Raw genomic sequence first — 16,267 nt, 5'->3', positions numbered from 1 at the left:
ATATGAATTTAGCAAAGTTTCTGGATAGATATAAATCATCAATTGTATTTCCATATACCAGCAACAAACAGAAAGTAAAATTATATATGGACCATTTTTTACAACAACATGAGAAGTAAATCTAGTAATAAATATATAAGTACTCAATGTTGAAACCTATAAAATACTACTGAGAGAAATTAAATAAGATCTTAATTACATGGAGAGATATATCATGTTTACAGACTGGAAGCAGTATTATAAAGATGTTAATGCTCTTCAAACTGATCCCAGATTCAGTGCAATTCTAACTAGAATTCTAGCAGAATTACTGTTTTCTTTTGTTACAGATTATGGAAACTGACAAGCCTATTCAATTGTAAAATGTATATATATGCAAAAGGCCAAGAAAAACCAAAGCAATCTTGAAGCGCAGTTAAGTGTGAAGGACCTACATTACCAGATATCAAGATTATAAAGCTCTACAATTAAAATAGTAGGGGATGGGCACAAGGATAAATAAACAGACCAAAGAACAAAAAAATGAGTCCAGGGGTGCCTGGGTGGTTCAGTCGGTTAAGCATTCAACTTTGGTTCAGGTCACGATCTCACGGTTCATGCGTGGGTTCAAGCTCTGTGTCAGGCTCCATGCTGACAGCTTGGAACCTGGACCCCACTTCGGATTCTGTGTCTCCCTCTCTCTGCCCCTCCCCTGCTCACTCTATGTCGCTCTCTCTCAAAAATAAATAAACATTAGAATACTGAGTCCAGAAAGAGATCCACACATATATGGTCATCTGATTTACAACAAAGGTGACACTGTAGGGCAGGGAAGAAAGAATGGTCTTTTTAATAAATGCTGCTGTACCAACTGCTGATCCATACAGAAAAACAAATTCATCTTGACCACTATCTTACACTATACAGAAAAAAACAATATCAGATGGAATATAAATCTACATATGAAAATAAAATATTAAAGCTTTTAGAAGAAAATATAGGAAAATGTGTTATTGAAACTAAAGCTGCCACCTAACCCAATTTAAAGAACTTGTTTTTTTCCATGTCAAAATTACTATTTAAGATACATGCACACACATACATTATAATATATACATTAATGTAATACATACATATATAATTAATGTGATACATACATTATAAAACACTGCATAATCTTCTATCAAATTTCTTTTTATTTCTCAAGTCTAAGTTATTACAAACAGAAATGTACAATTTAAATTAGCCTACTGCCATAGTAATTCTGAATACATGAATAAAACTGATACCTACCACCTTAAGTTGAAGAAAATTAACATGTGTATTTCCCTATTTCAAAATATTTTGTAATGGGATCCATCAATATACATACTCACATCATTTTAAGTTACCAAGAAAAGTTTAGTGACAATCTTTCAAGTTTATTTAATACATTCAGAACAACAACAACCAATATTTGTTAGACTGTTCAATTTATATATCACAAATTAAAATACGTAGAGTGTGCGAAATAATGACTTGTGCTCTTTTTTTTCCCTACCAACATGCATGTGTCATATTGTTTCTAATCATTTTCCTCATAAATGGAGTAACAGGTACACATAGCATTTATCTGAAAAAAAAATAAGCAATGTTAATTTAACAACAAAGGGGGAAAAGGCCATTTATACCATTTTAGAGGTTTCCTTTTTAAAAAAAAAAGTCAAAATGGAAAACCCCAGTTCATACACAAAAAATTAATGTTCTTGAGTAACTTATGATCCCTAAAAAAGATTTCCCTGAAACTTCACTCATCTGAAACTCAAAGAGCTCAGTAGAGACTCAGGAAGTTAAAAGTTTGGGTGTTTATTTTATTTTATTTTTATGTATTACTTATGTATTTTATTTGTTTGTTTGTTTTAAAGGCTTCTGTGTAGTTAGACGAAATGCTATAAAATCCAAAGACTTTATTCACAAGAGTATTCTTCAGGCTCTATTCTAAAAGTAGTTTACCTCTACTTTATACCCAATCTCAAGAAGCTTTGTTTTTTGCTGTTGCGGGCCACAGCAAGATTAACAACAACAAAAGAGAAAGATTAAAGGGATTTCTGTAAGGACAGCTATGGGAAATACCATCTGACAGCTAAGGGAGAATCTGATTCTTGAATCAAAGTTCTACAAATGTCAATGAATAAAGGCATCACTATAGTATGGAACAGAATATCTTCCAGATAATGTGTCTGGTTGCAATCCCTAAATCATAAGAAAAAATGTAAACAAAGAATATGAGATATAAGTGAATAAGGGAGGGAAGTGTTTGAAAAAGATTTGTCTCAAAAATGGTTCTAACTTTTTACAATTACAGAAAGTACAAACTCAGATATTCAGGAAAAAAATTACCTCTTAATAATTCTGGGTAGCTAAATATAAAAGACTTTTATCATTAAAAAAACAGGAACCAAATTTCTTATTAATGAGTTAAATTTTCAGTGGATGTATTTAATGGATAACTAGTACTTATAGTCTGGGTAGAAATGAGTAACTACGGCATGGCTTTGCAATTCTTTCCCAAGTCTTGGTGTTTTCATCTTAATTTGATTCAAGGAGACACCCTGCAATTCCTCAAAAACCGGAAGTTAGCATTGTTAGTTTTAGATGCTTATAAATAAAAGAATCTTAATACAAGGATACAGAGTTCAAAATTTGAAGCCAGAGTAGAGGGAAAAAACTTTCTGACCTGTGTTCTTCTTAATTAAACGGCAGCCTCAGGGCCCCAGAGACTACCAACCAAAGTAAGCCCTCATCAACTGACAATAGTGCCCAAATACTGTATTGAAAAGGACTATGAGGCTCTTTGGGATAAATGCTGTCTTCAACTTGCCTATCTACCCTGGCAGTAGGATGGGTTCAATGGTGGCACCATGCACGATTTCATGCCACATTTCTCTCTTAGAGAAAATGAAGAGGTTCCATCAAAACTGGTCCATTTTCAGCAATTAAAGCAGAACTGCTTATCAGGAAGCTTTAAACTACCAAAAGTCCTCAACTGTTGAGATTTTCTTTCTTTTTCCCCATCCCTTCTATGTATATATGTGAAAATTAAATAGATAATTCGGCGTAAAATGTGAAGACAAAAGATTATTCAAGGAGGGCTTGAACTATGAGGAATATTATGAAAGAACTGAGAGACTTTTAGGTTTTTTTCTTTTAAATTAAGAATTTACTAGCACAAATCAATCAAATGTACTATGTTCCAGGTCGCAGGCACTAAAATCACAAAGAGCAAAACAATTAATGAGGAAACTACAAAAAGAACAAAAAATCAGGTGATCACCTAGTTCCTGAATTTCTACTTCCTTTTTATGAAGGGCCTATTGGAATGAAATGGAGTTCCATAAAAAAGACATACTGAGATGGGGTTTTAAGTGTTTTTCAGAAAAGTAACATGAGTTTTTTCCACTTCCGGCTACAAACTACAAACAACGTCAAAGACTTCTTAAGGAAAGCTGAAGCAAAAGCAAAGACAAACACACACTGGACAAGTCTCTGGCTAAGTGCATTTCATGAGTTCAAGAGTCACCTTGCGGGTTACCTACCTGCACTCTCTGCAGAGATGCTGCTGTAAGGTGGAGGAGCGTCACCTACAGCCTGTTCTGGCTCTCCAGGCTCTTCCTCATTCTGCAACTAAATAAAAATTCCACATTTTAATCCAAGTATAAAGCCAATTAGAGAAGAAACTGAAAACTGGAATGGCCTTTCTGGAATAGCTTTCTGGAAAGCTATCTGGCAATGTGTTTCAAAAATCTTAAAACGTACGAATCCTTTACAAAGTATTCTACTCTCAGGAGCCTGGGTGGCTCAGTCAGTTGAGCCTCCCACTTCAGTTCAGGTCATGATCTCACTCACGGCTTGTGAGTTCGAGCCGCGCATCAAGCTCTGTGTTGTCAGCTCAGAGCCTGGAGCCTGCTTTGGATTCTTTGTCTCCCTCTCTCTCTCTGCCCCTCCCCCACTCGTGCTCTTTCTTGCTCTCTCACTGAAAAAAATTTAAAAAATATATATATTTTTTAAAGCAAGAAACAAAGTACTCTACTCTCAGGAATTTATCCTAAGGAAATAAAGGGGCAAAAGGGTAGATATTAATGTTACTGCGGCAAAATATAGAAACAACCTAAATTCCAATCATGAGGGACTTTTAAATAAATTATAGGTCATCTCACAAAGGATTACTAAGCACCCATAAAAATAAAATGTGATGGCTTGAATGGATATTTATGCTGTACATGAAAAAAAGCAAAATTTACCAAATAGCAGGCAAAACATAATTTGCTTTTGAAAGACAGTTAAGTGAAGACAAGAAAGTTAGAATGATAGACATCTACAGTTTACAATGTTTACCTCTAACTGATACAATCATAAGGGAAATTTTCCTTTTTCTTGTTTATATGTATACTGAATTTTTGGTAATGAACATTTACCACTCATGTAATTTTTTAAGTTAGAAAAACAATCCAATAATCATCTGTTGAAACAAAGCTAAATCATACCAAACCAAGGTTTACCATTATATTCAGTCTGCACATAGAAATTAAATCTTAAGTAATTAAGACCTTTACGAAAACATTAAATTCTACATAATTCTACAAATAACCTCTGTCAGTCAATCTCCCTCTTCCCTATCTCAGAGACTTTCTCGGTCAAATCTACAACCCCAGTTACTCCAAATAACTCACAATGAAAAGGGTGTCTTCCTGTCATTGCCAGTCTGGACGATCTACTCAAACTCATCTTCATAGAACAAAGACATTAGATTTAATTCTTAGAGTGTGACAATAAACTACAGCTCATTTAAAAAAGATGAACTGCCTGAGAATGGGAGTCCATCTGTAAAGTAATAACCGTATTTATCGATGTAACTGACTCAGGGGTCTGGGTCCTGTTGTGGGCCATCATGATACAGGGAACCAACTGAGCCACTCCCAAAACACACACCCTTCTAAACCAACTGCTACAAAAAACTCTACGTTGAATTCAGACAGGAAAACAGAGAGCCTGACCGGTGGTAACATGAAGCAGAGCTCCCGAATTCCTTAAATTTTAACTAACCATCTCAGTCTCCAATCCCTATGCCATTCAAAATCAGAAGCCAACAAAAAACTTCTGATTAATACTGCAATGTATTCAGGAGTGCCTGGGTGGCTCAGTTGGTTAAGCGTCCAACTGTTTGTTTCAACTCAGGTCACAATCTTGAGTTTCATGGGGTCGAGCCCCACATCAGGCTCCAAGCTGACAGTGAGGAGCCTGCTTGGGATTCTCTCTCTCTCTCTCTCTCTCTCTCTCTCTCTCTCTCTCTGTCTCTCTCTGTCCCTCTCCACTTGCTCTGTCTCTCTCAAAATAAATAAATAAAAACTTTTTTAAACATATTGCAATGTATTCAATTTCAGAATTCTGGTGCCAAATTATCAACATCTACCATCTAGGCACATTTTTTTTGAACCCTAGTACTCTAACGTTAAACTTAAGGCCGTCCCCAAAAAACTGTATGGTAATGTAAGATGAATTTTCCTTTTAAGGAAAGCATATAGGGCAAAATAGCTATAGTAAAGCCACATAATCCTAGGACCTCCCCACCCCCCATCAGTAAATTATTTAAATAGAGTTACTGGGAGCACCTGGGTGGCTCAGGCAGTTAAGTGTCTGACTCTTAATTTCAGCTCAGGTCATGATCTCAAGGTTTGTGGAATGCAGTCCTGCATCAGGCTCCCTGGTGACAGCACAGAGCCTGCTTGGGATTCTCTCTCTCTCCCTCTCTCTCTCACTTTTTTGTTAAGCTTATTTATTTACTTGAGAGAGAGAGAGACCAGGGAAGGAGCAGAGAGAGAGAGGGAGAGAGAGAGAGACAGAGAATCTGAAGCAGGCTGCATGATGTCAGTGCAGAGCCTGATGTGGGACTGGAACCCATTAATCTTGAGATCATGACCTGAGCCAAAGTCAGTCTGAGCCACCCAGGCACCCCTGGAATTCTCTCTCCCTCTCCTTCTGCTCCTCCCCTGCTCAAGCTCTCTCTCTCACACACAAATTAAAAAAAAAAAAAAAAAGAAAAAGAAAAAAAAAATGACACTGAGACACTATTTTTTAAGAACACATAAATTGAGTTCCTGGGGCCAAGGTTCACTTGCAATACTTTTTTTTTTTTAATGATTTATGTTTTTGAGAGAGAGAGAGAGAGAAATCATGCACACAAGTGGGGAAAGGGCAGAGGGAGAGGGGGACAGAAGATCCAAACCAGGCTCCACGCTGACAGCAGCGAGCCCGACACGGGGCTCAAACTCATGAACTGCAAGATCATGATCTGAGCCGAAGTCAGAGGCTCAACCCACTAAGCCACACAGGTGCCCCCATTTGCAATACTTTTAACATTATATGAATCTCTAGATAGGGTATTCTCAGCCTACTCCTGCATAACCACTTTTGTGCCCTGAAAATGTCACAAAAGAGTCAGCAGCAAAGAGAGGCAAATATGGACTTTGCAAGAATGATGCCTTAATATACTGCAGCCAGTAATGTTCTTTATTTAAACTTAGCTTGGTATTTTTGACCCGCTTTATATTTCCTGAGCTGGGTCATATAATCATGTTGTCTCTGCATAATTTAGGGTTTAGAAAAGAAGCATGACAATTCTGAGAAATACAGAAGTCCAAAGAATAAAGAGATCTTACGTGCCAATATCTACAAGATAGGCTGCCTGTCTCCTAGCAACCTGGAAATGTGGAATTTGATCATCCCACACCAGGGGAAGAGATAACAGAGCAAAGAAATTCCAACGGTCTCAGAAACCCCCATTTTCTCTTTGGTGAGGATAAAAAAACCAAACATTTCCAAGTAAAGTTTTTTGCTCCATTAAAATTCACCACTTTCGGGGCTCCTGGGTGGCTCAGTTGGTTGGGCATCCAATTTCAACTCAGGTCATGATCTCACGGTCCATGAGTTTGAGCCCTGCATTGGGCTCTGTGCTGACAGCTCAGAGCCTGGATGGAGCCTGCCTCAGATTCTGTGTCTCTTCGGTCTCTCTCTGCCCCTCCTCCATTAGGGTTGTCTCTCTCTCTCTCTCTCTCTCTCTCTCTCTCTCAAAAATAAACATTAGAAAATATTTTTAATTAAAAAAATTCATCACTTTAGAATCATGTACTAATACTATTTCCAACCAAAAACAAAAATGACAAAAAACACCCACTATGACTATGGAGGCTCCACACTCTGGGATGAACCCAGGACCTCACTGTTTAGGCTTCCCAACCCTGGCTTATTTTCTATGTGCTGGTCTTAAGTTTAGGCTCCATCAAGAAATGTGTTTAAAATAAAATACTACTGGGTGGAAAAAAAGAGAGGTAACCACCTGCAAGAAGTATTTAGTGACCACCATCTGTGTGAAGAATAACTTGGTAAACAACAGAATCCCTAAGTATATATGTTTTTACACTTTGGGGGATATCTATGGCCATCAATGTGGCTCTGCCAACAAACAAATCGGGGCTGGGATGCACACCAGAACTGTAAGCGGGGCATATCTATAAGGCTATCAAGTTGGTTACTTGGTTCCAAAATGTGTTTTCAATGTTCCTCTTTTCTGTCCCTGGGAATCTTTCCTGCGCAGCCATCCCTGCAACATCCCTGAGGCTCAGGGATCTTCAGGCTCTCTCCTGAGACCCTCTGAGAGAATAAGGGTCATAGTCACTTTGGGCCTAGTGTTGGAAAGATGCCCAGTCTCTTTTATGAACAAGGTCAGTGGGAACCTAAGCCCAACCTGTCACAGAATCCTGGTTGTAGGGGATACGGACAGGCACGCAGGTTTGGAAAGCAGTGGCACCTTTGGCTCTCTCCCTACTATGCTATTCCGTGTGGTGGGTAGGGGGATCCTCCGATTGTGTGTCTATGACAGATAATAAATACCTGTTGGGACTGATTCTTTTCTTGACAATTCTGATCAATTTCACTTATCTCTAAATAAGATTTAAATGGCATTTTTTTTTTTTCCAAATAGAATTATACAATTACCTATGCATGCCATATAAAGTACTGAGTTTAGTACAAAACTACCTAAAACCACCCAGGTCTCCAGCCCTGAGAGAGGAATAATCCAATCATCTGAAAATCCCGTGGCCTTTCTCTTTCCACCGCCCCTCATCCGCTCCATTGTGCCCTGGCTCCCACTTTCCTTATTACCCATGTTCCACTGCATACTCTAAGCAGACTCTGTCATGGGTCCCTAAAAGGACCCTAAAACTCTTCTACATTCCCACTTTGCATATCACAATTTGCTGTGGTACCTCTTGGCCTTGATCACTTTCTATTTTTTTAATATGTACCTACAAATAGATGCTAATAATGTTTTGTCCTCCAGATTCAGCCAGTGAAATACAGCACATCTAACATAAAGGCTGTGATGACTCCTTACTACATTCCACTGTGTCCTATCTATACTGTTGCTATGAGAAAGAAATACATGGTATTTTACCTAAACAACAGTTTAAGGAATCTCCCATACAGAAATCATACACAGCTGTAGTTCTAGGAGAAGCAAACTTGAATTTAACAAGTTTTTTTTATTAATGTTTTTTAAAAGAAAATTTTTTAATGTTTATTTTTACTTTTGAGAGAGAGAGACAGATAGCACACACGAGTGGGGAAGGGGCAGAGAGACAGGCAGACACAGAATCTGAAGCAGGCTCCAGGCTCCGAGCTGTCAGCACAGAGCCCTATGTGGGGCTCAAACCCACAAACTGTGAGATCATGACCTGAGCCAAACTTGGATGCTCAACCAACTGAGCCACCCAGGCGTTCCAATGTTTGTTTATTTTTGAGAGAGAGACAGACACAGTGCTAGCAGGGGAGGGACAGAGAGAGGAGGAGACACAGAATCTGAAAAGAGGCTCCAGGCGCCAACCTGTCAGCACAGCTGGACACGCAGCTGGAACTCATGAGCTGTGAGATCATGACCTGAGTTGAAGTCGGACGCTTAACCAACTGAGCCACTAAGGTGCCCCTCTCTTATTTTAATGGGTAGAGTTGTTCCAACAGTTCACAGATTGGGGCACTCATTTATTCACCTGATGAGTTCCACTGTGTGCCAGACATGAGGAATATAGTGGGAAACAAGGCAGATGCAATGAGGACCTCCTCGAGCTCACATTCTAGTGAGGAAACCCAGCATAAAAGGGACTCCAGTGAAGTGAGTGTTGCAGTGAAGTCCAGGGTACCATGGGAGTTAGATGATAGGGACCTCTGGGGCCTAAGAGACAGGAAGACTTCCTGGAAGTGGAATTTATATTCCTAATGAGTAGGGAAAAGAAGATACTTTAAAGACACTTACACCCTGCAGGTTTAAATTCTTATTGAGTTCACACCCCAGCAAAAAGGCCTCATCACTCGTCTCCCCTGAGTTGTTCTAAAGATGGTCTTCCATTGAAAAATGAGCTGGGGTTATTTATTTATTGCGGGGGGGGGGGGGGGGGGGGGAGAGGTAGACAGAGAGAGAGAGAAAGAGAGAGAGAGAGAGAGAGAGAATCCAAAGCAGTGGAGCCCAAGACGGGGCTTGATCTCACGAACAGTGAGATCACGACCTGAGCTGAAATCAAGAGTCTGATGCTTAACTGACTGAGCCACCCAAACAACCTGAAATGAGCTGTTTTTAAGCAACAGCAGAGTCAGAGCTATGATTAGGCCTAAGTAAGGGGCAACATTCACAAATGTACTGGATGGCAGTACCTAAAGGCACTTAAACATCATTCTTCGGAGGGGGGGGTGCCTTGGTGGGTCAGTTGGTTAAGCATCCGACTTCAGATCAAGTCATGATCTCACGCTTGTGAGTTCAGGACCCACATCGGGCTTTGTGCTGACAGCTCAGAGCCTGGAGCCTGCTTTGAATTCTGTATCTCCCTCTCTCTCTGCCCATTTCCCACTCATGCTCTGTCTCTCTCTCTCTCTCTCTCAAAAATAAACATTAAAAAAAAAAAACTTTTTTAAAAAGTCATTCTTGGTTTCTATTTACTATGGATGGAAAAACAAAAAACCCTACAAAAGACCCAAAAAGCCTTAAACATGACAAAATGTACCAAAATACACGTCATAATTCACACAAACACAACAAGCATGTGGAAAATAATGCTGAACTAGCCAAGAAACCCATAATGTTACAAGTATTCACACCACTCATTTTTTTTCTCTTGGTTGGGTCCTATTTAAACAGCATGAAAATTCCTTTATGTTTTAAATCCCTTTTTTAGTTATTAACAGTAAGTCTCAGAAAACCCTGGATCAATGCCTAAACTCTAGCTTTAAATGTTACTTACTATTTCTAATTTTAGAGCTAAATCCGAAATCTTTTACCTTATAATGCAATTTTTAAACCTCTCATTACCAGCCCACTACTTCTGCATACTCTAAATCCTACCAGATGAGACAGTATAATTAACAGAAAATAAATAAGCACATTTCTTTAGGTAAACAACTGAGTATGCATTTTACTCTGTTATTCAGAAATAGCCAAAGTTTGTGGGGTGCCTGGGTTCCTCAGTCGGTTGAGTGCCCAACTTCAGCTCAGGTCATGATCTCGAGGTTCGTGGGTTCAGGCCCTGTGTTGGGCTGTCTGCTGTCAGCACAGAGCCAGCTTCAGAGGCTCTGTCCCCCACTCTTTCTGCCCCTCCCCTATTGGTTCTTTCTCTCATTCTTTCTCTCTTTCTCTGTCTCAAAAATAAATAAATAAACTTAAAAAAAAATAAATAGCCAAAGTTTGTGAGGACTAGGAATTTTCTACTGTACATAGTCTTAGATTTTTAATTGTATACTGACTATAAACTTTATTGTTCTAACATCAACAAACTCTTTATATTCAAGAACAATTCCCTATTATATTGCTAGTAATTGGGGATGACATTTAAGGTAAATACTTCTGATAAGGAGAAACCTGCCAATAAAAAAATCCAATTTAAAAACTAGCACAGAGGCACCTGGGTGGCTCACTTGTTAGAACATGCAACTCTTGATCTTGGGGTCATGAATTTGAGTCTCATGTTGGGTGTAGAGATTACTTTAAAATAATAAACAAATAGGCAAAGACTTTAAAATTTATTTTTAAGTTTATTTATTGATTTTGAGAGAGACAGAAAGTGCATGCGAGTGAGGGAGGGGCAGAGGGGGGAGAGAGAGAGAGAGAGAGAGAGAGAGAGAGAGAGAATCCCAAGCAGGCTATGTACCACTAGTGCAAAGGCCAACGCAGGACTTGAACTCCTGAACCATGAGATCATGACCTGAGATGAACAGGACACTTAACGAACTGAGCCACCCAGGCGCCCCAGGCAAAGACTTGTAATACACATTTCTCCAAATAAGATACACAAATGAGCAGTGTACACAAGATGCTGAACATCATTAGTCATCACAGAAATGCAAAATCATACCAAGAGATACTACTTCTAACCCACTAGTATGGCCATAAAAAAATAAAAAAGGAAAGTAACAAGTGTTGTTGAGTACGCAGAGAAATTGGAACCCTCATACACTGCCAATAGGAATGTAAAACGGTGCAACTGTGGAAAAGTTTGGCAGTTCCTCCAAAAAAGGTTAAACAGAGTTATAAAAAGATCCAGCAATTCCACTCCTAAGTATATGCCCAAGAGAACCAAGAGCACAGTTTCACAGAAAAACCTGTACATGAATATTCATCGCAGGATTACTTACAATAGCCAAAATGCTCATCAACTGATGAACGGATAAACAAAACAGGGTATATCCCCCTTCCAAAAAAGTACTGATGATGAGGGAAACAAAAGCAAGAGAGATGTAGCTTAAATTAAATCTCCTTACAGCTTGCAGCCCACTGACAGACACCTGAAACGTGCAGAGCGTGACCTTCCTCAAGGAACTCATGGCTCCCTTAGTGCCTTAATGTTTTTTATTAAAAACTAAAAGTAATTCTATCTTTATTTTTTTTAATGTTTATTTTTATTTTTGAGACAGAGAGAGACAGAGCATGAACGGGGGAGGGGCAGAGAGAGAGTGAGACACAGAATCAGAAGCAGGCTCCAGGCTCTGAGCCATCAGCCCAGAGCCCGATGCGGGGCTCGAACTCACGGACCGCAAGATCGTGACCTGAGCTGAAGTCGGACGCTTACCGACTGAGCCACCCAGGCGCCCCTAAAAGTAATTTTATCTTAACAGCAGCTAGCCCCTCAAGTTCTTAAAAGTCCTGCTTCCAAAATTCCTTAGAAACCTACTTTATCTCTACCCATCTTCCTCCACAAACTTAAAAATATATATAATCACTCACTCCTCACAATTCCAGGGCAGCTCTTTCTGCCCCCAGGTCCTGTCCCCCTACTGTAATAAAATCACCTTTTTGCACCAAAAAAAGAGAAAGGTCTCAAGAATTCTTTCTTAGCCGTTTGCTCACAAACCCCACTTCATAATTTCATCATTGATACATGCCAGAATGCTGAGGAATCTTGAAAACAATATGCTAAGTGAAAGAAACCACTCACAAAAGACCACATATTTTATGATTCCCTTTATATAAAATGTCCAGAAACAGCAAATCCAAGAGAGACAAAGATTAGTAGTTGCCAGGGGCTAGGGAAGGGAAGAAGGGGGAGTAAGTGACTGCTAACGGAAACTGCCAGGTTTCTTTTTGGGTGATAAAAATGTTCTGCAGTTAGATAGTGATAATGGTTTCAAACCTTGTGAATATAGTCAACATCCATGAACTGTATACTTTAAAAAGGTGAATTTTGTGGTATGTGAATTGCATCTCAAAATAAAGTATTCTCTAATTTTGAAAAGGCAAACTTATATAATGTAAATTTTGTTTAAAACAAAACTGAAGGGGCACCTGGGTGGCTCAGTCGGTTGGGCATATGACTTTGGCTTCGCTTGTGATCTCACAGTTTGTGAGTTGGATCCCCACATGGGGCTCTGTTGTCAGCACAGAGCCGGCTTTGGATTCTATGTCCCCCTCTCTCTCTGTACCTCGCCTGCTTGTGCTCTCTCAAAAATAAATAAACATTAAAAAAAAAAAACTCTTTAAAAAAATGAAACAAAACTGAAGAGCACTCTGTACACCCACTGGTCTGCTCTTGCGCCGGTCCTTCTGCCCACACTGCCACCAATACTCCCGCCAAGAGGGAGATCTTGCACTTTGCAGACAGGCCAGGGCAGCAACCACATCTGCACCAAGTTCTGGAAGGTGATCAGCAACGAGCCTGGCATGGACCTTACCGGCACTTACCACAGCCACCTCGACCTGCAGCTGGAGCAAATTTACATGTATTACAAAGAGGCCACAGGTGGCAAGTACATGCCCCGCACTACGCTCACTGACCTGGGAGCCCGGTACCATGGACTGCGTGTGCTCCAGGCCCTCCCGGCAAATCTTTAGGCCAGATAACTCCATCTTAGGTCAGAGTGGTGCTGAGAACAACTGGGTCCAGGGCCCTACATGCACTGTGCAGAGCTGGCCGACTGGGTGCTGGATGTTGTAAGGAAGGAGCTGAGAGCTGTGATTGCCTGCAGTGCTTCCAGCTGACCCACTCCCTGGGTGGGGGAGGGGGGAACCGGGTCTGGGATGGGTACCCTCCTCATCAGCAAGATACGGGAGGAGTGTCCCGAAAGGATCACGAACACATTCAGCGTGGTGCCCTCAGTCAAGGTGTTGGACAGATGGCAGAACCCTACAATGCCACCCTCTGGGTCCACCCGGCTGGTAGAAAACACAGATGAAACTTACTGCACCGATAACGAGCCCTTGCTTCTGCTTCTGTGACATCTGCTTCAGAACCCTAAAACTGACCACACCCACCTACAGGGACCTCAACCACCTGGTGTCAACCACCATGGGTAGGGGGGGGTCACCACCTGCCTGCACTTTCCTGGCCAGCTCAGTGCTGACTCCACACACTGGCTGTCAACATGGTGCCCTTCCCCCACCTGTGCTTCTTCAGTGCAGTGGGACTTTGCCTCACTGACCATCCAAGGCAGCCACGGTACTGGGCCCTGATGGTGCCAGACCTCACTCGGCAGCCGTTCGATGCCAAGAACATGATGACCACCTGGGACCTCCTCCACAGCCACTACCTGACTGTGACCCTAGTGTTGAAGGGCCACATGTCCATAAAGGAAGGTGGATGAACATACACTTAACATCCAAAACAAGAACAGCAACTACTTTGTGGAGTGGGATCTCCAATAATATAAAATCAGCTGTGCCACCCCACCCTGGGGGGGGGGGGTGCTAAAAATGTCTGCCACCTTCATCAGCAATAGCACGTCCACTGAGGAGCTGTTCACATGTATCTCAGAGCAGTTCACAGCCTTGTTCTGGCATAAGCCCTTCCCGTACTGGTAAACAGGTAAAGGTTTGGATGAGATGGACTTTACCAAGCAGAGAGCACCATGAGTGACCTGGTGTCTGAGTACCAGGACAGCACAGTCAAGGAGGAAGGTGAGTTTGAAGAGGAGGCAGAGGAAGAGGTGGCCCAGAGCTGATACCCAATAAAACATGGACGCTGTGTGAACTCTGTATTCACTCGTAACCAGTTCTCTGAAAGCTACGTCTCTGTGTGTAGCCATGTCTCTTGCTCTTTTTCCTGCTGTGATCTCATATGCTGTACAGACACCACCATTAAAGCATTTTCATAGTGGGGGGGGCTGAAAATTAACTGCTCCAAATCATCATTCTCTTACTAAATCAATGTCTATGCTCATAAATGGGAGAGAATGGTCCTGGTCCCATCAGTATCCTCAGATCTCAACATGGAACATTTACTTGCGAACAGACAAAAATAAAGAAAAGTAACACAGTAAATTACAAACTAATTGTAGAAAAAAAAAAAAATTCTTAATGTTCTCCCCTCCTGATAAGAAAAATATTAGGATCAAGAAATCACATCGGTTTGGGATGGCTGGCTGGCTCAGTCAGTAGAGGCTGCAATTCTTGACCTCAGGGTCATGAGTTCAAGCCCCACATCGCGTGTAGAGATTACTTAAAAATAAAATCTTTAAAAAAAACCCAAAACAGTCTGGCTAACAACCTATTTTAAGAGCTGAGAATGGATACCATTAATTTATTTTTTTCTACTTCAAAAGTTTCCCCAAAGATAATTTTAAAAATAAACCACCAGAATTAGATTATCCCCAATACTATGTCTCATGTCAGAAGGAAAAAATAAATGCAAATCTTCTTAATACCATAATAAAAACACAATTAAAAGTCAAAATTCACCAAAGCAAAAGAAGAGTAATCAGAATAATGCCTTAAAAAGTCAATGCAATAACAGAGGAAAAGAAAACTAATACCACAGTAAATCCCCTTAGAAAGGCCATCAGTTCATAAAGCTTTTCACTTAAAGATTGTTGTGATGGGGATGCCTGGGTGGCTCAGTCATTTAAGCATACAAATTTTGGTTTCAGCTCAGGTCACAATCTCAGAGTTCATGAGTTCAAGCCCCACATCAGGCTCTGTGCTGACAGTGTGGAGACTGCTGAGATTCTTTCTCCCCTCTCTCTTTACTCCTTCCCCGTTCATGATCTCTCCCTCCCTCCCTCTCTCTCTCTCTCTCTCTCTCTCTCTCTCTCTCTCTCTCTGTCTCTCAAAAATAAATAAATAGGGCGCATGGGTAGCTCAGTCATTAAGCATCTGGCTTCAGCTCAAGTCCTGATCTCGTGGTTCATGAATTGGAGTCTCACATTGGGCTCTGTGCTGGTAGCTCAGAGCCTGGAGCCTGCTTCAGATTCTGTCTCTCTCTCTCTCTCTCTCTCTCTCTCTCTCTCTCTCTCTCTCAAAAATAATAAAAACATTTAGAAAATTTAAAAATAAATAAACATTAAAAAAATAAAGATTTCTGTGATGATCACTATTACATATATAAATACAACTGATGAATAAAATTTGGATTGGAAGGAGAGAAAATACTTTCTGTATTTATGCTAGCCCTTAGAAATGAGAGCAAATATTATGAACTAGAATATAACAACTTGTGCTTTCTTCTTTCTTCACCTGATATGCAGGTAACAAGGAATACCATCCAGAGAGATAAGAGGAAGGCAAGATAGTAGCCACTCACCTCCAACTTCAACCTTCCTAAGAAGCCAAGGTGCTAGGAGAAATCACTCTTCAGGACATCTGGGGGGCTCAGCTGGTTAAGTGTCTGACTCATGGTTCTTGAACTGAGTTCTGCCCCACTTTCGGCTCTATGCTGACAGCACAGAGCCTGCTTAGGATTCTCTCTCTCCCTCTCCCTCCGCCCCTCCCCTGCTCAAGCTC

At 40.6% G+C, this 16,267-nt stretch overlaps 1 protein-coding gene across 2 annotated transcripts in view; it reads right to left on the bottom strand.

The window, feature by feature from the left end:
* NDFIP1 (Nedd4 family interacting protein 1) overlaps positions 1 to 16,267 on the bottom strand; it is a 56,876-nt gene that overhangs the window by 21,053 nt on the left and 19,556 nt on the right. Inside the window, exons 1-2 of one of the 2 annotated variants that reach the window (XM_045060405.1) lie at positions 13,328 to 13,414; positions 3,555 to 3,642 (exon numbers count right to left, since the gene is read on the bottom strand). In XM_045060405.1, the coding sequence (XP_044916340.1) occupies positions 3,555 to 3,642; positions 13,328 to 13,399 (160 nt within the window). In that variant the 5' untranslated portion in view covers positions 13,400 to 13,414. Of the gene's footprint in view, positions 1 to 3,554; positions 3,643 to 13,327; positions 13,415 to 16,267 lie in introns of those variants that run through there. The other variant, XM_023256242.2, reaches the window with a different exon arrangement.

Source organism: Felis catus, chromosome A1 (assembly GCF_018350175.1).
Source record: "Felis catus isolate Fca126 chromosome A1, F.catus_Fca126_mat1.0, whole genome shotgun sequence".
Taxonomy (NCBI): domain Eukaryota; kingdom Metazoa; phylum Chordata; class Mammalia; order Carnivora; family Felidae; genus Felis; species Felis catus.
The sequence above is the reverse complement of the archived record's forward strand: the minus strand, read 5'-3'. Positions and strand labels throughout refer to the sequence as shown.